Source organism: Pholis gunnellus (assembly GCF_910591455.1).
Source record: "Pholis gunnellus genome assembly, chromosome: 23".
Lineage (NCBI taxonomy): Eukaryota > Metazoa > Chordata > Actinopteri > Perciformes > Pholidae > Pholis > Pholis gunnellus.
The window spans coordinates 12,136,955-12,157,428 of NC_136550.1; the positions used below are offsets into that span (position 1 = coordinate 12,136,955).

General features: G+C 40.1%; 3 protein-coding genes and 2 long non-coding RNA genes across 5 annotated transcripts; all 5 read left to right on the forward strand.

Moving 5' to 3' along the window:
• The first annotated feature begins 666 nt into the window (after window positions 1–666).
• LOC306715055 lies at window positions 667–1,012 on the forward strand. Its single transcript, XR_013767653.1, has 3 exons — window positions 667–684; window positions 772–815; window positions 924–1,012. It is a non-coding gene; the product is annotated as an uncharacterized lncRNA (long non-coding RNA).
• Window positions 1,013–4,626: 3,614 nt separating this feature from the next.
• On the forward strand, window positions 4,627–11,832 carry LOC306714585 (immunoglobulin alpha-2 heavy chain-like; the record flags this gene model as incomplete). Its single annotated transcript, XM_079184631.1, has 4 exons — window positions 4,627–4,630; window positions 4,758–5,176; window positions 11,332–11,617; window positions 11,699–11,832. 4 exons carry the CDS (start codon window positions 4,627–4,629, stop codon window positions 11,830–11,832), a joined length of 843 nt encoding a protein of 280 aa, XP_079040757.1.
• A 2,120-nt stretch (window positions 11,833–13,952) lies between these two features.
• LOC306714488 (uncharacterized protein) lies at window positions 13,953–15,940 on the forward strand. The gene is made up of 5 exons (XM_079184533.1): window positions 13,953–13,999; window positions 14,127–14,831; window positions 14,913–15,038; window positions 15,123–15,166; window positions 15,295–15,940. Exons 1-5 carry the CDS (start codon window positions 13,996–13,998, stop codon window positions 15,412–15,414), a joined length of 999 nt encoding a protein of 332 aa, XP_079040659.1. The 5' UTR covers window positions 13,953–13,995; the 3' UTR covers window positions 15,415–15,940.
• Window positions 15,941–17,815: 1,875 nt separating this feature from the next.
• LOC306714586 (immunoglobulin alpha-2 heavy chain-like) lies at window positions 17,816–18,659 on the forward strand (the record flags this gene model as incomplete). The annotated part of the gene is made up of 2 exons (XM_079184632.1): window positions 17,816–17,819; window positions 17,947–18,659. 2 exons carry the CDS (start codon window positions 17,816–17,818, stop codon window positions 18,657–18,659), a joined length of 717 nt encoding a protein of 238 aa, XP_079040758.1.
• Window positions 18,660–18,941: 282 nt separating this feature from the next.
• LOC306714495 lies at window positions 18,942–19,735 on the forward strand. Its single transcript, XR_013767635.1, has 3 exons — window positions 18,942–19,006; window positions 19,094–19,137; window positions 19,246–19,735. It is a non-coding gene; the product is annotated as an uncharacterized lncRNA (long non-coding RNA).
• Window positions 19,736–20,474: the final 739 nt, after the last annotated feature.

Consider the following 20,474-nt stretch of genomic DNA (forward strand, 5'->3'; position numbering starts at 1 on the left):
TCTAAGAACAAGAACAGACTGGCGAGTTTCACATGAAAGTTCTCTTTTTCTGGCCATGTTGAGAGTATAATCGAACCCACAAATGTGATGCTCCAGATACTCAACTAGCTCAAAGGAAGGCCAGTTTTATAGCTTCTCTCACCAGCATAACTGTTTTCAAGGGTTTTCTAATCATCAATTAGTCTTCTAAGGCGATTAGAACACTGGAGTGATAGTTGCTGGAAATGGGCCTCTATACACCTATGTAGATATTTCATTAAAACCAGACGTTTCCACCTAGAATAGTCATTAACCACATTAACAATGTATAGAGTGTATTTCTGATTAATTTAATGTTATCTTCATTGAAAGAAACAGTGCTTTTCTTTGAGAAATAAGGACATTTCTAAGTGACCCCAAACTTTTGAACGGTAGCGTATATATTGTCTTATTGTAAGTAATCAATTCGGGAAGATTCATGTTGATATATCTATTAGTTAACTTTTACACTATTCACCTGTTGAATCTCCCCTTAAGACTTCAGCTCTGTAATGTCTCCTGGTGTCTGTCTCTCTACAGGTGAGGAGGACTCTCTTGTCTTGGTGTATTTCTTGAGTGGAGCTTTAGCATTCACTATCATCCTGAGTGTCTTACTGCTTTTCTTACTTTGCATGATGAACAAGAGAAACCGCTGTCAATGTACAGGTACTGTAACTACTATTCTTTGTGGCTGACAGTGTGTGCTCACTTAACATGGTTTTATAGTGTGGGGCACTTTTTATTCTTTTACAGAGTCTCATGCAAGATGTTCAGCTCCCACCACAACAAATGCAGAGGTATTATCTACTGTTTTACCATTCAAACATTCAGACACAGCAATGTTTCTGGACACAGTTTTTATATGTCTCTCAAGTACAATATTGTGGTTTATATTTTGTTTCCAGGGTGAACGAAATGAAGAAAACATCCATTACGCGGTTGTAAAGGAACACAAGGTCAACAGATCTAGAAGACAAAGGAACAACAGAGAGACTGACTGCACGTACTCAAGTATAAAGCAGTAGATGTGAACATGCTTCCAAGTGTTTCCAAGCAAGCCCATGAGACACTGATGTCGTCTTATCATTGTCTTTCTTCTGACTGTAAGGTGAAGCAGCCAGTGTTACTTCTTTCCTAAAAGATGTGTTTTTAAACTGTTACTTTAGGGCTTTGCTTTGCGTTGGCTTGGACTAAATTAACTGTATTGAACGGGAAAAAGTTTATAATGTTTAGTTCTGCAACAAAGTCATGTTTTAGCAAATTATACAGCTAAATAAATTTACAACAAATGCTTCATGTTCATGCTTGTATGAAAGAGACAACTGTATGAATGCACGCTGTTTCATAAAGGAAAAGAGGAAACAGAAAGGAAAAGACAGAGAGAAGGTATGACGGAGAGAGAACAGTTACAGGACAAAAAGCAGAAAACTGACCAGAGTCAAGGCAATATAAAGCCTTAACGTTGTTAACGCTGGGCTAGTGTCCCTTATCGTCCGATATCCACGCACCCCTTATCGCCTCTGCAGTGTGAGTCGCAACTACAACGCCATTATTAGATGCTCAGAGCAACTGACGTTATATAAAAAGCAAGAAAGTGTGTGTATGGTGTGAGGGAGATGAGGTTGGAATGGTCAGAGAAACACAGGACTGTCGTCCAGGAGACTGCTGTTCATGTCCTGTGTTAAACCAAGTCAACGTTGACTTATTTTACCATCGTTTTGTTACGTAACTACTGTACTTTACTGACACCCTTTACGTAACCAGCATAGTTATTTTACATAACAAAGGTACTTATTATAATCCAAACCATAATCTTTTCCCATACCTAACCAAGTCATTTTGTTGCGTAAGTAAACCTTAAGACCGAATAAACCTACATTGGAAGTTTATTTTTAAAAGACATTGGATGCATGTCAGACACGTCCAGAACTGAGGCTGGACGGATGTCTAGAGTGTTTGAGAGAACTTGTTACATAACCTTAGAACCTAAAATAGGAAAAAACTGGACTGATTCCTACAATCTGAAGTTTTCAGAGTCAACATGCATTGGCTTTAAGATAAACTGAATCTTTAAGTGGATACATTGGCTTCAGCATTTGAAGGCTCTTTTGTTAACCAGCTTGCTACTATGAGTAGTCGAATCCTCGACAAACTCTGACAAAGTTACAACCGTTTCAGTTATTTCACATCGTCTGTTCTCTTCTCAGTGGTTTGAAGTGGGCGGGGCTCAAATGGAAAAAAATGATGACACGTATTTCTGTCTACCGATCAAGCAATTTTGCAATACTTGAATCACAATATGATGCAGTTGTGGACGGATGTGTTCAAAAACCATACACACACACACACACATTCTTTTTTGAGTGTTTTCCATTATTTTATTGGCTTAAAATTCTGTCAAACAACTCAAAGAACGTATCACTACATTCCCCACTGTCTTCCGGGTTCAAATCTGTGCCAGATGCGCAAATCGGCCAATCACAGGCTTTGGTAAGGTTCAATTGCATTCATTAAAACTGATATTCAGACCAAAATGAGCCATGTTTTACAGGTTTTTATATGGCCCAGGCTCTCAAAATAATGCCAAACTGCTGTATTAGATCGATTGAACACAATTAGTGATAAAAGAAGTGAAATATATAGTTATATAGCATATAAAAGTACAATAAAACAGCTATATGTGCTGCTTCCAAAATCAGAATTGACGTTGGATGACCTCAGCTGACCTGTACACCAGCCTTGATTTGTCAGGCATACTTTACTTTATCAAAGCCAATTCTTTTTTAAAAGGACTGCTGATGTGTTTTAATATGATTTGGGAGAGTTTAGGCCTTCGTCTGCATCATTTCAAATCAAAATGTGCTTTTTAGGCAAAAAAAAAAGGCGAACCTGAAAATTTTCAATTTTAGTTGTGTGTAACATTCATCCAGCATTTAACAGTAACATATACAATGAAATGTACACATCTTAACAAAGCTCAAATTTATTTGTGTTATTATGCCATTCAAATTCTTCAAATAGACCTTGTAGTTAGAGATTTACACTCTCTTGAGTATGGGTTTGACATTTTCGAGCAAAGGTCTCAAAATAGGCCTAGGGTTTAAGAGGTTAAGGAAGATAATTCATCTGGTGTTATTGTTTTAATAATGGTATTTCAGCTGATAACTATGATAATGAATGAAAGATTACACAAAGCTGTTGGCCAGTTTACAGAAAAAGACCTGCTGCCTCTCTAAACGCTGGAGTCAAACAGCAGCTGAAAGACAACACATCATAAAAACTCTCTTGTTCAGTGCTTGTGCAAATATATTTGGGTATCTGGAGTATGAAACAAGACATCCAGTCAGTTCTTTGTGGGCCGTCCAGATCAGAAAACATGTGAATCAACAAGCCATTTAGATTTGGCTCCACCTCCACATGCAGGTTCCTCAGAATAAACTCCCCCATCAGAGTATCTCTACCCACGGCTTGAGAACTACCTTTGCAACAGTGCTGCATATTTTCCTCATGAGCCAATCAGAGCAGACTGGGCTTTGCAGGAGGGGGACTTAAAGGTACAGTGCGTGGCATTTCAGGTGATCTATTAACAGAAATGGAATATGGTAATTATGACTATGTTTTCATTAATGTCTTTAATTAGTCTAACACTATGTAAAGTTATTAGTATTTTGGTAGCATTACATGCTAATCAATAAACTGATCAGGTCTGTCATTAATAAATCTACATGTCATAATAAAGTAAGGTTATTGCCAGTTATTCTCTATTCTAGAGATGGTGAAGGTTCTCTGAATATGTTATGTCTATAAATGTTGTTCTAAAAATACATATTTATTTTCCTTCGTCTTTGAATCCGGTTCCAACGAGCAGACTGAACAGTGTTTTTGTCTGAACAGGGGGCCCATACACTATATATTTGTTCCCTCTCACCATCTCTGGGATTCCTCCTCCACATTTGTATTGTTCTCACAAGGCTTTTTTTCTTCCAGCTGTTGTATTTACATCCATGTTCTGACCCTCCTCTTCCTGTCCACAGTTTGCCAGGTGGAGCGATACACACTTAGAGTCATATAGAGAGGCCTGATTGACATTTTATTTTAATTATTCGTTCAGCCTGAGATGAATACTTTTTATAATGATTAATATTAAGAAAATAATCATCTTTAATGTAGCACACAGTACAGTGTTATGTCTCCCTACTGCAGCTTGAAAAAAGAGCTGAGTATATCAGTATAGTATCAAGTATTGATGCTTGGATTGAACTGCTCAAAATACTGTTTTGTTACCTTTCTATTAAATACAGTGATTATAACTGTATATTTTATTCAAATGTAAGTTATCTTTCAGTGATATAAACCGTTATGTTCCTCATATATCTCTAAAGATGTGAACCTGTTGCTCAAAAAACTAATTTGACTCTATAGGTGGCAGTGAGCATGTGATCAAGTCTCCTAAATAGGATGTAGTGTCACTTTTTGCTGGCCAATCAAACAGTCTTGTGAGTGAAACGTGTAGAAGGGATCTACGTTTGTCTCATTCAACACAACAATTTGAACACGATGACATCTCCAAAGTTTGTCTTCTATCTGACATGTTTGTTCTTGGAGAAAATGGGTGAGTTGTGTTTTTTGTGATGCAGTTTGGATCTTTTAAAGTGTGGCCACTCCTCATGGCATTGCTTCTGATGTGTTGATTCATGTTATCATGAAGTGTATTTGCTTCGTCTCTCCTATCACTACAGTTCAGACGACCGATCTGAATTTCTCCTCATCTGTTGATCAAGAGAATAGTTTTCTATCAGTTCAAACTGGGGACGACTTGACGTTGCAATGTTTCGATGAAGACGCTTTTGCAGTAAAGGTTTACTGGTACAAACAGATTATTGGACAGAAACCGCGGCTCATTTCTACCTTCTACAAGTTCGACACAAAAGCAACTTTTCATGCTGAATTCAAGAATCCACGCTTCACAATTGACGCTGCAGTCGGTAAAAATCACTTGAGGATAACAGATCTGCAAATTTCGGACTCAGCTACTTACTACTGCGCAAGTAGCTATTCAGTCTACATGGATTTCAAAAAGGGCACTTTTGTCAGTGTACAAGGTTCAGGTTTGAACGTCCCAGCTTTGGTCCATCAGTCACCACCTGAGACCATCCAGCCAGGAGGCTCTGTGACTCTGAACTGTACAGTTCACACTGGGACCTGTGATGGACAACACAGTGTTTACTGGTTCAAAGACTCTGAAGAATCTCATCCAGGACTCATTTACACTGATGGAGGCAGGAATGATCAGTGTGAGAGGAAACCCAATGCACAAACACACACCTGTGTCTACAACCTGCCGATGAAGAGCCTGAATCTGTCTCATGCTGGGACCTACTACTGTGCTGTGGCCTCGTGTGGACACATACTGTTTGGAGACGGGACCAAGCTGGACTTTGAGGGTGAGTGACTTTAGAGGTTTTGATATTTATTCATATTCATACAGTCGGTATGATACTTCCACAGGCAATATGCAATATATGTAAAAGTATATATTGTCTTATTGTAAGTAATCAACTCGAGAAGATTCATGTTGATATATCTATTAGTTAACTTTTACACTATTCACCTGTTGAATCTCCCCTTAAGACTTCAGCTCTGTAATGTCTGCTGGTGTCTGTCTCTCTACAGGTGAGGAGGACTCTCTTGTCTTGGTGTATTTCTTGAGTGGAGCTTTAACATTCACTATCATCCTGAGTGTCTTACTGCTTTTCTTACTGTGCATGATGAACAAGAGAAACCGCTGTGAATGTACAGGTACTGTAACTACTATTCTTTGTGGCTGACAGTGTGTGCTCACTTAACATGGTTTTATAGTGTGGGGCACTTTTTATTCTTTTACAGAGTCTCATGCAAGATGTCCAGCTCCCACCACAACAAATGCAGAGGTATTATCTACTGTTTTACCATTCAAACATTCAGACACAGCAATGTTTCTGGACACAGTTTTTATATGTCTCTCAAGTACAATATTGTGATTCATATTTTGTTTCCAGGGTGAACGAAATGAAGAAAACATCCATTACGCGGTTGTAAAGGAACACAAGGTCAACAGATCTAGAAGACAAAGGAACAACAGAGAGACTGACTGCACGTACTCAAGTATAAAGCAGTAGATGTGAACATGCTTCAAAGTGTTTCCAAGCAAGCCCATGAGACACTGATGTCGTCTTATCATTATGTCTTTCTTGTGACTGTAAGGTGAAGCAGCCAGTGTTACTTCTTTCCTAAAAGACGTGTTTTTAAACTGTTACTTTAGGGCTTTGCTTTGCGTTGGCTTGGACTAAATTAACTGTATTGAACGGGAAAAAGTTTATAATGTTTAGTTCTCCAACAAAGTCATGTTTTAGCAAATTAGATAAATTCACAACATATGCTTCATGTTCATGCTTGTATGAAAGAGACAACTGTATGAATGCACGCTGTTTCATAAAGGAAAAGATAGAGAGAAGGTATGACGGAGAGAGAACAGTTACAGGACAAAAAGCAGAAAACTGAACAGAGTCAAGGCAATTTAAAACCTTAACGTTGTTAATGCTGGGCTAGTGTCCCCTTGTCGTCCGATATCCACGCACCTCTTATCGCCTCTGCAGTGTGAGTCGCAACTACAACGCCATTATTAGATGCTCAGAGCAACTGACGTTTTATAAAAATCAAGAAAGTGTGTGTATGGTGTGAGGGAGATGAGGTTGGAATGGTCAGAGAAACACAGGACTGTCGTCCAGGAGACTGCTGTTCATGTCCTGTGTTAAACCAAGTCAACGTTGACTTATTTTACCATCGTTTTGTTACGTAACTACTGTACTTTACTGACACCCTTTACGTAACAAGCATAGTTATTTTACATAACAAAGGTACTTATTATAATCCAAACCATAATCTTTTCCCATACCTAACCAAGTCATTTTGTTGCGTAAGTAAACCTTAAGACCGAATAAACCTACATTGGAAGTTTATTTTTAAAAGACATTGGATGCATGTAAGGAGCGGAACCTGACACGTCCAGAACTGAGGCTGGACGGATGTCTAGAGTGTTTGAGAGAACTTGTTACATAACCTTAGAACCTAAAATAGGAAAAAACTGGACTGATTCCTACAATCTGAAGTTTTCAGAGTCAACATGCATTGGCTTTAAGATAAACTGAATCTTTAAGTGGATACATTGGCTTCAGCATTTGAAGGCTCTTTTGTTAACCAGTTTTCTACTATGAGTAGTCGAATCCTCGACAAACTCTGACAAAGTTACAACAGTTTCAGTTATTTCACATCGTCTGTTCTCTTCTCAGTGGTTTGAAGTGGGCGGGGCTCAGATGGAAAAAAATGATGACACGTATTTCTGTCCACCGATCAAGCAATTTTGCAATACTTGAATCACAATATGATGCAGTTGTGGACGGATGTGTTCAAAAGAGTTTTTTGAGTGTTAAACATGTAAATGATTCTGATCTCAAAATAATTTTGTACATAATGTTACATTTTATTAAGAAATACTGCCAGTTTCTTCAAGTGTGGTGTAATAACTTGTATGAATGTTGTCCAGTGGTAATAAATGCAGATGATTAAAAAGCAAAACTTTCTGCCTGTGAGCCTTACTATATATATATATATATATTCGTTTTTTTTTATACACGAAACTTTCTGGGATGTCATGAGGTGATGTCATCTTCTGTATGTGTTGAGAAGAGATGCGGTGCATCCACTGACTGTAGATAAGAGGTGACATCACCCACAGGTTTGAGTTCAGCATTTGGTCATCGCCATCTTGGTTTTTGGCCATCGCCATCTTGGTTTTTTTAGGCGATCAAAATGTTCCAATTAACTTTCATCAACTGAAGACACATTATGAAAGGGTTAAAGTTGTAAGACAAAAACACAGACAACACCGTGGTAGCGACCTGTCAATCACAAGGTAGTCATGCCCTACAGCATACTCTAATTGTTTTAAATTACAATATCATTTACTGAATGAACATCATGCTGTATTGAAGAAGACTTGAAACTAGAGATTGAGATGATAAACTCATGTTTACAATGTTTACTGAGGTAACAATCAAGTGAGGAGTAGGTTCATTTTATCATAGACTTCTATACACTCAGACTTTTTTCTGCAACCAGAGGAGCCGTCCCCCGATGGCCATCAGAAAGAATACAAATTCAAGGTATTTCCGCATTGGCTTCACTTTTCAGAACCGAAGGTTGTCGCCTGGGTGCACCCCAGAACACAACATCCTTAAAACCGCAAGACAGCGTCCTGCATTGTTTGTTTACCTGGTTAACTTGTTTTGAAGGAGAAGAAATTTAGAATTTGGAACCAAATGACAAGCTTCTTCTGTACTATGCTCCAATGCTCTGGACCTGTCTGCAGCATTTGACACTGTGAACAACCAGATCCTCCTCTCCACCCTCGAGGGGATGGGCGTCTCAGGCTCTGCACTCTCCCTGTTTGCATCCTGCCTGACAGGTCGATCCTACCAGGTGACATGGAGGGGGGCCGTGTCGGAACCACGCATGCTGACTACGGGGGTTCCACAAGGTTCAGTCCTGGGCCCCCTTTTCTTCTCCCCTCCCTTCTCGCTCTACACAACATCTCTGGGTTCTGTTATTCGCTCACATGACTTTTCTTACCATTATTATGCCGATGAAACCCAGCTGGTCTTTTCATTTCACCCCGGTGACACTCAAGTGGAGGTACGCATCGCTGCGTGCTTGGCTGACATCTCGAAGTGGATGACGACACACCACCTCAAGCTCAACCTGGACAAAACCGAGCTACTGTTCCTCCCAGGGAAGGGTTGCCCGCACCGAGACCTGTCCATCACCATTGACGATACCGTGGTGACGACAACTCGGACTGCGAGGAACCTGGGTGTGACCCTGGATGACCAACTATCATTCTCAGCAAACATTGCATCGGTTACACGCTCCTGTAGATTCCTGCTCTACAACATCAGGAGGATTCGCTCCTCACTGACGAAACGGCGCAGATGCTAATCCAGGCTCTTGTCATCTCCCGCCTGGACTACTGCAACTCTCTACTTGCCGGAGCCCCGGCGTCGGACATCAGACCGCTGGAGCTTGTCCAGAAAGCTGCAGCTCGCCTGGTGTTCAATCGCCCCAAGTTCTCCCACACAACTTCCCTTCTCCGTGCTCTACACTGGCTCCCTGTAAGAGTTCGCATCCAGTTTAAAACTCTGGTGCTAGCCTACAGGGCAGTGAAAGGAACAGCTCCTTCCTATCTCCAGGCCATGGTCAAGCCCTACACCCCCGCCCCCGACCACTGCGCTCTGCTGCCTCGGGGCGATTGGTTGCCTCGTCGCTCAGAGGTCCCTGCGGCCGATCGACCCGGTCACGGCTGTTTTCTGTCCTGGCCCCACAGTGGTAGAATGAACTCCCCACTGACGTCAGGACAGTAGAGTCGTTGCCCATCTTTCGGTTCAAACTGAGAACTCATCTCTTACAAGAAGTACTTCCCTGAGCCTTCCACTCAGCACTTATTGTATTCATACTAGTTTGTTGCACTTATTGTTTTCGTTTGTTTCTGCACTGTACTTTTGCTCTGGGTTATGCTCTTAGATGCTTGTTTAAAAAAGGAGATGCACTTATGACTTCTGGTGACTAGTAGTTCTCTTGAATACCTATTGATTGTAATGTAATGTAAATGTAATGCTCTACACATGATTCAGCAAGTTGCGTTCTCTCAACTCCACTTACCTAACTACAGATATCACATCTCAATCAAAATAATAATCGGGACACCTGCCATTTTTGTCTGTGTGACAAAAAAAATTTAAAAGTCTCTACATAGGAGTAATTATCAAATACCTGATCCATTAGATGGTTTGTTACACAGAACCTCGAAGAAGCCGTCATTTGCGACTGTTTGGAAAATGACACCTTAAAAAAAATACTTGGCAGGTGATTAGATGAACCATATGTCAATCAAACTCGAACCTCTTTAGGAGCTGCCATTTTTGTTTCGAAAGAACAAACAGTCGCCCCTCTGTGTCGTGTTACACACCCCTAAACCACAGCCTTAGCTGTCAGTAGCTCCTCAGAGGACGTTAATTGGTCCGGTTTTGCAATTTTTGTCTCTAAATACTGTTCCTGCGCCCCAATACAACACGGTCAAAAAGTAATGATTTTTAAAAAAATCACGAGAAGCATGCATTTCCAGAAAGAGTGTCCGTGTTACAGGCTTAAGCGGAACTACTTTCTACTGAAGATATAGTCCCTCTGAAAGCTGGGGTCATTGTCAAGAGGGGCTGTGGTTGAGGTTTTTTAATCTTCTAAAATGTACCTGCTTGGCTCACTTCATTCAGGTCAGTGCAACCAACTTTTTTTTTTCCTACCAGCCTTATGCATGTAGACACACTTTCAGTTCGAGAACTCCTCCGTTCTAAGTATGCATCTAAATTGCAGTTTCCATTTTTGCCTGGCTTACATGTGTGTGTTGCCATTCAATCAACTGCATACATTCTGTTGACACAGATGACAAAACTGCACCACAGTGTCATCCAGCCAACCATGTTCTGCAAGGTGAGGATGACGAACCAATCAGACCTGAAGGATGTGGCAGAATGTAGGACAAGTGATGAATTTGTTGTCTGCTGTTGCTTCAGTCAGAACTGCTGTGGAGAAGATGCCGTACTGCTGAGGACAGACAGCGCTGACAAGATGATGCTGCACTTTGTGAATGTTTTCCTGCTCTGGTCTTTGAGTAAGTAAGAAAAATCCACTCCTTTTCATGAGTGCCGGCAGACAAAGAGCTGACCACATCTCCCTCTGTATATTTCAGGTGTGGCACAGCTAAGTGACATCTCTCAGCCTGCTGCGTTCCAAACAGTGAAGCTCGGAGACTCGGCGACCATTGAATGTCACATAAAGAGTGAACTGAAAAAAAGAGTGTGGTACAAATTCACTCCAGGCGAGGGACTACAGCTTGTGGCGGCATTCAATTATATCTACAACTACACAGTATTTGCTGATGAATCTCATTTCCGTTATTCAGTGAAGATTGACAGAATCAACTGTCATCTGAGCATATCTGCAACAACATGGGAAGACGCTGGAACATACTTCTGCGGAGTCTTGCAGTTCAAAGACGTTCAATTTGGATCAGGAACCTTGTTAATGCTGAAAGGTATTCATTCTCTGTATTGTAGGTAACGCACCTTAATTGCTAAAGGTAATGTGAACGCAATGCTAATGATCAAAATTCTTTGATTTCTTCCCCAAGGTGCAAACGTGATGAGTGAATCTAAATCAGTCCAGCCAGGAGGCTCTGTGACTCTGAACTGTACAGTTCACACTGGGACCTGTGATGGACAACACAGTGTTTACTGGTTCAAAGACTCTGAAGAATCTCATCCAGGACTCATTTACACTGATGGAGGCAGGAATGATCAGTGTGAGAGGAAACCAGACACACAAACACACACCTGTGTCTACAACCTGCCGATGAAGAGCCTGAATCTGTCTCATGCTGGGACCTACTACTGTGCTGTGGCCTCGTGTGGACACATACTGTTTGGAGACGGGACCAAGCTGGACTTTGAGGGTGAGTGACTTGTTTAGCCGAGGTTGTTGCATCTCATTAGTGCTTAAAAGCGACATGTTTCTGCTCTCTGTCTCTCTACAGATGAGCTGGACTCTCTCGTCTCTCTGTATTTCTTGAGTGGAGCTTTGACGTTCACCACCATCCTGAGTGTTTTACTGGCTCTCTCAGTGTGCATGATGAACAAGAGAAACAGCTGCCAAAGCACAGGTAACTAGCGCTGTTTGTATCTGGCAGCTTGTGTTCACTGAATTTGGCTTTTGACTGAAAAATCTTTTTCTGTTTTACAACCAGAGTCTCACACAAGATTCCCACCTCCCTCCACAGCAAACACAAAGGTAAATACAGATGTAATTACATGAACTGATGAAACACCATTCAGACACATTTTTTTAATTGACGATGCATTGTTTCCTGGATATTGTTTAATCTACTAATGATCAAATTATATATGATCTGTTACCAGGGTTACCAACATGCAGAAATCCTGTATTATGCGGCTTTAAGTGTCCAACTGCACAACGGATCAAGAAGACAGAGGGATCAGACCTGGAGTGAATGTGTGTACTACAGCGTGAAGCAGTAGAACTGGACGTATTATATTTGTACTTTTGAGCAAGGCAGTGTTTTCTCTTTTAAAGCGTAATGGAGATTTATATCTAAGTTGAACATAAATAGGATTTTATATCGTCTTCGTAGTCTGCAGCTAATATTACATCTTTTTATCCTTCACTAATGTGCATGTTTAGGATACTCATGTGTTGTCTGTGTGGTCTGAAGCAGGTTATCTTTAAACCATGTATCTTGTTCATTTTTACAAATAAATGTTTTTTATATCTTAACCAGTATATTTAGAAGCTCAGATTCACCGACTCTGTAAAAGTCACTCAAATGCTTCTAGCTTTAAGATCAACTTATACTTGTTGTGTTCATCCTCATTGTTGTTTTCTATAACCAAATCACATGTGGGTTTTTGTAAGTGAATTTCATGTCATCAATGATAAAAAATAAACATATTTGACATTTGGAGCATTTTGAGCTTGAAACTATTTGTGTGCACAATTAAGAGGCTTCTTCAAACATGTTTAGCAGAGAATGTGGTTGACCTCACCCACACCAACAAGTTGTGAAACTCAATTGTTCCGGCACAAGAAGGTGTTTCTTGTAGTGACCTAAAAGCATGATGCTGTACTTTATGATCTTAAGTTAGGAATTGGGAGTAATACAGGCTCAGTGAAGTTTTTCCAACTCCAAACTCCAGCAGGTGAAAAGAACCTGCTTTGGTTCCTGAAGGCTCAGACTGTGTTACTGTCAGAGTCCTGTATGATCCCGTAGTTCACCTTGACCATAGATCTGCTGTGGCTTCACAACAGCCCTGTTCTCATTAAACTGTCAAGTGAATTTGAAATGAACTTTTGAAATGATGCAAAAAATAAATGTGAATTAGGCGGATTTCCATCAACTGGTTTGGAGCGATAAACTGGGCTGTGTAGTTTTGTCAACTTGACAAAAATTAAGAGAGGTCCTCAGGAATTACTTTTAATTCCTCAGGTTTGAATCGTCCATGTCGACTGGTGTTGGCCATGTTTCATGTTTGGCGACAAAGACAATATAAATATACATCCATAAAGACGCTGACAGAAGAAACAGCTGTCAGTCATGTGAGTTAATGTTCACGACATCAGAATATATTTGGCAAAGGTGTTTCCATATCTATGTCAGTTTACAGTAAAAGACCTGCTGCCTCTCTGAACGCTGGAGTCAAACAGCAGCTGAAAGACAACACATCATGAAAACTCTCTTGTTCAGTACTTGTGCAAATATATTTGGGTATCTGGAGTATGAAACAAGACATCCAGTCAGTTTTTTGTCGGCCGTCCAGATCAGAAAACATGTGATTCAACAAGCCATTTAGATTTGGCTCCACCTCCTCTTTAATGTAGCACACAGTACAGTGTTATGTCTCCCTACTGCAGCTTGAAAAGAGAGCTGAGTATATCAGTATAGTATCAAGTATGGATGCTTGGATTGAACTGCTCAAAATACTGTTTTGTTACCTTTCTATTAAACACAGTGATTATAACTGTATATTTTATTCAAATGTAAGTTATCTTTCAGTGATATAAACCGTTATGTTCCTCATATATCTCTAAAGATGTGAACCTGTTGCTCAAAAAACTAATTTGACTCTATAGGTGGCAGTGAGCATGTGATCAAGTCTCCTAAATAGGATGTAGTGTCACTTTTTGCTGGCCAATCAAACAGTCTTGTGAGTGAAACGTGTAGAAGGGATCTACGTTTGTCTCATTCAACACAAGAATTTGAACACGATGACATCTCCAAAGTTTGTCTTCTATCTGACATGTTTGTTCTTGGAGAAAATGGGTGAGTTGTGTTTTTTGTGATGCAGTTTGGATCTTTTAAAGTGTGGCCACTCCTCATGGCATTGCTTCTGATGTGTTGATTCATGTTATCATGAAGTGTATTTGCTTCGTCTCTCCTATCACTACAGTTCAGACGACCGATCTGAATTTCTCCTCATCTGTTGATCAAGAGAATAGTTTTCTATCAGTTCAAACTGGGGACAACTTGACGTTGCAATGTTTCTATGAAGACGCTTTTGCAGTATGGCTTTACTGGTACAAACAGATTATTGGACAGAAACCGCGGCACATTTCTACCTTCTACAAGTACGACACAAAAGGAACTTTTCATGCTGAATTCAAGAATCCACGCTTCACATTTGACGCTGCAGTCGGTAAAAATCACTTGAGGATAACAGATCTGCAAATTTCGGACTCAGCTACTTACTACTGCGCAAGTAGCTATACAGTCTACATGGATTTCAAAAAGGGCACTTTTGTCAGTGTACAGGATTCAGGTTTGAACATCCCAACTTTGGTCCATCAGTCACCACCTGAGACCATCCAGCCAGGAGGCTCTGTGACTCTGAACTGTACAGTTCACACTGGGACCTGTGATGGACAACACAGTGTTTACTGGTTTAAAGACCCTGAAGCATCTCATCCAGGACTCATTTACACTGACGGAGGCAGGAATGATCAGTGTGAGAGGAAACCCAACACACAAACACACACCTGTGTCTACAACCTGCCGATGAAGAGCCTGAATCTGTCTCATGCTGGGACCTACTACTGTGCTGTGGCCTCGTGTGGACACATACTGTTTGGAGACGGGACCAAGCTGGACTTTGAGGGTGAGTGACTTGTTTAGCCGAGGTTGTTGCGTCTCATCGGTGCTTAAAAGCGACATGTTTCTGCTGTCTGCCTCTCGACAGATGAGCTGGACTCTCTCGTCTCTCTGTATCTCTTGAGTGGAGCTTTGACGTTCACCACCATCCTGAGTGTTTTACTGGCTCTCTCAGTGTGCATGATGAACAAGAGAAACAGCTGCCAAAGCACAGGTAACTAGCGCTGTTTGTATCTGGCAGCTTGTGTTCACTGAATTTGGCTTTTGACTGAAAAATCTTTTTCTGTTTTACAACCAGAGTCTCACGCAAGATTCCCACCTCCCTCCACAGCAAACGCAAAGGTAAATACAGATGTAATTACATGAACTGATGAATCACCATTCAGACACCTTTTTTTAATTAAAGATGCATTGTTTCCTGGATATTGTTAAATCTACTAATGATCAAATTATATATGATCTGTTACCAGGGTTACCAACATGCAGAAATCCTGTATTATGCGGCTTTAAGTGTCCACCTGCACAACGGATCAAGAAGACAGAGGGATCAGACCTGGAGTGAATGTGTGTACTACAGCGTGAAGCAGTAGAACTGGACGTATTATATTTGTACTTTTGAGCAAGACAGTGTTTTCTCTTTTAAAGTTTAATGGAGATTTATATCTAAGTTGAACATAAATAGGATTTTATATCGTCTTCGTAGTCTGCAGCCAGTATTAAATCTTTATATCCTTCACTAATGTGCATGTTTAGGATACTCATGTGTTGTCTGTGTGGTCTGAAGCAGGTTATCTTTAAACCATGTATCTTGTTCATTCTTACAAATAAATGTTTTTTATGTCTTAACCAGTATATTTAGAAGCTCAGATTCACCGACTCTGTAAAAGTCACTCAAATGCTTCTAGCTTTAAGATCAACTTATACTTGTTGTGTTCATCCTCATTGTTGTTTTCTATAACCAAATCACATGTGGGTTTTTGTATGTGAAATTCATGTCATCAATGATAAAAAAATAAACATATTTGACATTTGGAGCATTTTGAGCTTGAAACTATTTGTGTGCACAATTAAGAGGCTTCTTCAAACATGTTTAGCAGAGAATGAGGTTGACCTCGCCCACACCAACAAGTTGTGAAACTCAATTGTTCCGGCACAAGAAGGTGTTTCTTGTAGCGACCTAAAAGCATGATGCTGTACTTTATGATCTTAAGTTAGGAATTGGGAGTAATACAGGCTCAGTGAAGTTTTTCCAACTCCAAACTCCAGCAGGTGAAAAGAACCTGCTTTGGTTCCTGAAGGCTTAGACTGTGTTACTGTCAGAGTCCTGTATGATCCCATAGTTCACCTTGACCATAGATCTGCTGTGGCTTCACAACAGCCCTGTTCTCATTAAACTGGCAAGTGAATTTTAAATTAACTTTTGAAATAGTATAAAAAATAAATGCGAATTAGGCGGATTTCCATCAACTGGTTTGGAGCGATAAACTGGGCTGTGTAGTTTTGTCAACTTGACAAAAATTAAGAGAGGTCCTCAGGAATTAGTTTTAATTTCTCAGGTTTGAATCGTCCTTCATGTCGACTGGTGTTGGCCATGTTTCATGTTTGGCGACAAAGACAACATAAATATACATCCATAAAGACGCTGACAGAAGAAACAGCTGATCAGTCATGTGAGTTAATGTTCGCAACGTCAGAATGTATTTGGCAAAGGTGTTTCCATATCTATGTCAGTTTACAGTAAAAGACCTGCTGCCTCTCTGAACACTGGAGTCAAATAGCAGCTGAAAGACAACACATCATAAAAACTCTCTTGTTCAGTGCTTGTGCAAATATATTTGGGTATCTGAAGTATGAAACAAGACATCCAGTCAGTTCTTTGTGGGCCGTCCAGATCAGAAAACATGTGATTCAACAAGCCATTCAGATTTAGCTCCACTTCCACATGCAGGTTCCTCAGAATAAACTCCCCCATCAGAGTATCTCCACCCACGGCTTGAGAACTACCTTTGCAACAGTGCTGCATATTTACCTCATGAGCCAATCAGAGCAGACTGGGCTTTACAGGAGGGGGACTTAAAGGTACAGTGCGTGGCATTTCAGGGGATCTATTAGCAGAAATGGAATATGGTAATCATGACTATGTGTTCATTAATGTCTTTAATTAGTCTAACACTATGTAAAGTTATTAGTATTTTGGTAGCATTACATGCTAATCAATAAACTGATCACGTCTGTCATTAATAAATCTACATGTCAATATAATAAAGTAAGGTTATTGCCAGTTATTCTCTCTTGTTGTTCCTTCTCACCATCTCTGGGATTCCTCCTCCACATTTGTATTGTTCTCACAAGGCTTTTTTTCTTCCAGCTGTTATATTTACATCCATGTTCTGACCCTCCTCTTCCTGTCCACAGTTTTCCAGGTGGAGCGATACACACTTAGAGTCATATAGAGAGGCCTGATTGACATTATATTTTAATTATTCGTGCAGCCTGAGATGAAGACATTTTTTATTATGATTAATATTAAGAAAATAATCCTCTTTAATGTAGCACACAGTACAGTGTTATGTCTCCCTACTGCAGCTTGAAGAGAGAGCTGAGTATATCAGTATAGTATCAAGTATTGATGCTTGGATTGAACTGCTCTAAATACTGTTTTGTTACGTTTCTATTAAACACAGTGATTATAACTGTATATTTTATTCAAATGTAAGTTATCTTTCAGTGATTTAAACCGTTATGTTCCTCATATATCTCTAAAGATGTGAACCTGTTGCTCAAAAAACTAATTTGACTCTATAGGTGGCAGTGAGCATGTGATCAAGTCTCCTAAATAGGATGTAGTGTCACTTTTTGGTGGCCAATCAAACAGTCTTGTGAGTGAAACGTGTAGAAGGGATCTACGTTTGTCTCATTCAACACAAGAATTTGAACACGATGACATCTCCAAAGTTTGTCTTCTATCTGACATGTTTGTTCTTGGAGAAAATGGGTGAGTTGTGTTTTTTGTGATGCAGTTTGGATCTTTTAAAGTGTGGCCACTCCTCATGGCATTGCTTCTGATGTGTTGATTCATGTTATCATAAAGTGTATTTGCTTCGTCTCTCCTATCACTACAGTTCAGACGACCGATCTGAATTTCTCCTCATCTGTTCATCAAGAGAATAGTTTTATATCAGTTCAAACTGGGGACGACTTGACGTTGCAATGTTTCTATGAAGACGTTTCTGCAGTAAGGCTTTACTGGTACAAACAGATTATTGGACAGAAACCGCGGCACATTTCTACCTTCTACAAGTACGACACAAAAGCAACTTTTCATGCTGAATTCAAGAATCCACGCTTCACAATTGACGCTGCAGTCGGTAAAAATCACTTGAGGATAACAGATCTGCAAATTTCGGACTCAGCTACTTACTACTGTGCAGGTAGCTATTCAGTCTACTTGGATTTCAAGAAGGGCACTTTTGTCAGTGTACAAGGTTCAGGTTTGAACATCCCAACTTTGGTCCACCAATCACCACCTGAGACCATCCAGCCAGGAGGCTCTGTGACTCTGAACTGTACAGTTCACACTGGGACCTGTGATGGACAACACAGTGTTTACTGGTTCAAAGACTCTGAAGAATCTCATCCAGGACTCATTTACACTGATGGAGGCAGGAATGATCAGTGTGAGAGGAAACCAGACACACAAACACACACCTGTGTCTACAACCTGCTGATGAAGAGCCTGAATCTGTCTCATGCTGGGACCTACTACTGTGCTGTGGCCTCGTGTGGACACATACTGTTTGGAAACGGGACCAAGCTGGACTTTGAGGGTGAGTGACTTTAAAGGTTTTGTTATTCATTCATATTCATATAGTCAGTATGATACTTCCACAGGCAATATACAATATATGTAAAAGCATATATTGTCTTATCGTAAGTAATCAACTCGGGAAGATTCATGTTGATATATCTATTAGTTAACTTTTACACTATTCACCTGTTGAATCTCCCGTTAAGACTTCAGCTCTGTAATGTCTCCTGGTGTCTGTCTCTCTACAGATGAGGAGGACTCTCTTGTCTTGGTGTATTTCTTGAGTGGAGCTTTAACATTCACTATCATCCTGAGTGTCTTACTGCTTTTCTTACTTTGCATGATGAACAAGAGAAACCGCTGTGAATGTACAGGTACTGTAACTACTATTCTTTGTGGCTGACAGTGTGTGCTCACTTAACATGGTTTTATAGTGTGGGGCACTTTTTATTCTTTTACAGAGTCTCATGCAAGATGTTCAGCTCCCACCACAACAAATGCAGAGGTATTATCTACTGTTTTACCATTCAAACATTCAGACACAGCAATGTTTCTGGACACAGTTTTTATATGTCTCTCAAGTACAATATTGTGGTTTATATTTTGTTTCCAGGGTGAACGAAATGAAGAAAACATCCATTACGCGGTTGTAAGGGAACACAAGGTCAACAGATCTAGAAGACAAAGGAACAACAGAGAGACTGACTGCACGTACTCAAGTATAAAGCAGTAGAAGTGAACATGCTTCTAAGTGTTTCCAAGCAAGCCCATGAGACACTGAAGTCGTCTTATCATTATGTCTTTCTTGTGACTGTAAGGTGAAGCAGCCAGTGTTACTTCTTTCCGAAAAGATGTGTTTTTAAACTGTTACTTTAGGGCTTTGCTTTGCGTTGGCTTGGACTAAATTAACTGTATTGAACGGGAAAAAGTTTATCATGTTTAGTTCTCCAACAAAGTCATGTTTTAGCAAATTATATAGCTAAATAAATTTACAACAAATGCTTCATGTTCATGCTTGTATGAAAGAGACAACTGTATGAATGCACGCTGTTTCATAAAGGAAAAGAGGAAACAGAAAGGAAGAGACAGAGAGAAGGTATGACGGAGAGAGAACAGTTACAGGACAAAAAGCAGAAAACTGAACAGAGTCAAAGCAATTTAAAGCCTTAACGTCATTAATGCTGGGCTAGTGTCCCCTTGTCGTCCGATATCCACGCACCCCTTATCGCCTCTGCAGTGTGAGTCGCAACTACGACGCCATTATTAGATGCTCAGAGCAACTGACGTTTTATAAAAATCAAGAAAGTGTGTGTATGGTGTGAGGGAGATGAGGTTGGAATGGTCAGAGAAACACAAGACTGTCGTCCAGGAGACTGCTGTTCATGTCCTGTGTTAAACCAAGTCAACGTTGACTTATTTTACCATCGTTTTGTTACGTAACTACTGTACTTTACTGACACCCTTTACGTAACCAGCATAGTTATTTTACATAACAAAGGTACTTATTATAATCCAAACCATAATCTTTTCCCATACCTAACCAAGTCATTTTGCTGCGTAAGTAAACCTTTAGACCAAATAAACCTACATTGGAAGTTTATTTTTAAAAGACATTGGATGCATGTCAGACACGTCCAGAACTGAGGCTGGAGGGATGTCTAGAGTGTTTGAGAGAACTTGTTACCTAACCTTAGAACCTAAAATAGGAAAAAACTGGACTGATTCCTACAATCTGAAGTTTTCAGAGTCAACATGCATTGGCTTTAAGATAAACTGAATCTTTAAGTGGATACATTGACTTCAGCATTTGAAGGCTCTTTTGTAAACCAGCTTGCTACTATG

Excerpts from the sequence above, each read along its gene's own strand:
- LOC306714488 (XM_079184533.1), top strand. Across the intron at positions 15,039-15,122 it reads AAACAGCTGCCAAAGCACAG|AGTCTCACGCAAGATTCCCA; the intron begins GTAACTAGCGCT and ends TTTTACAACCAG. Across the intron at positions 15,167-15,294 it reads CCTCCACAGCAAACGCAAAG|GGTTACCAACATGCAGAAAT; the intron begins GTAAATACAGAT and ends ATCTGTTACCAG.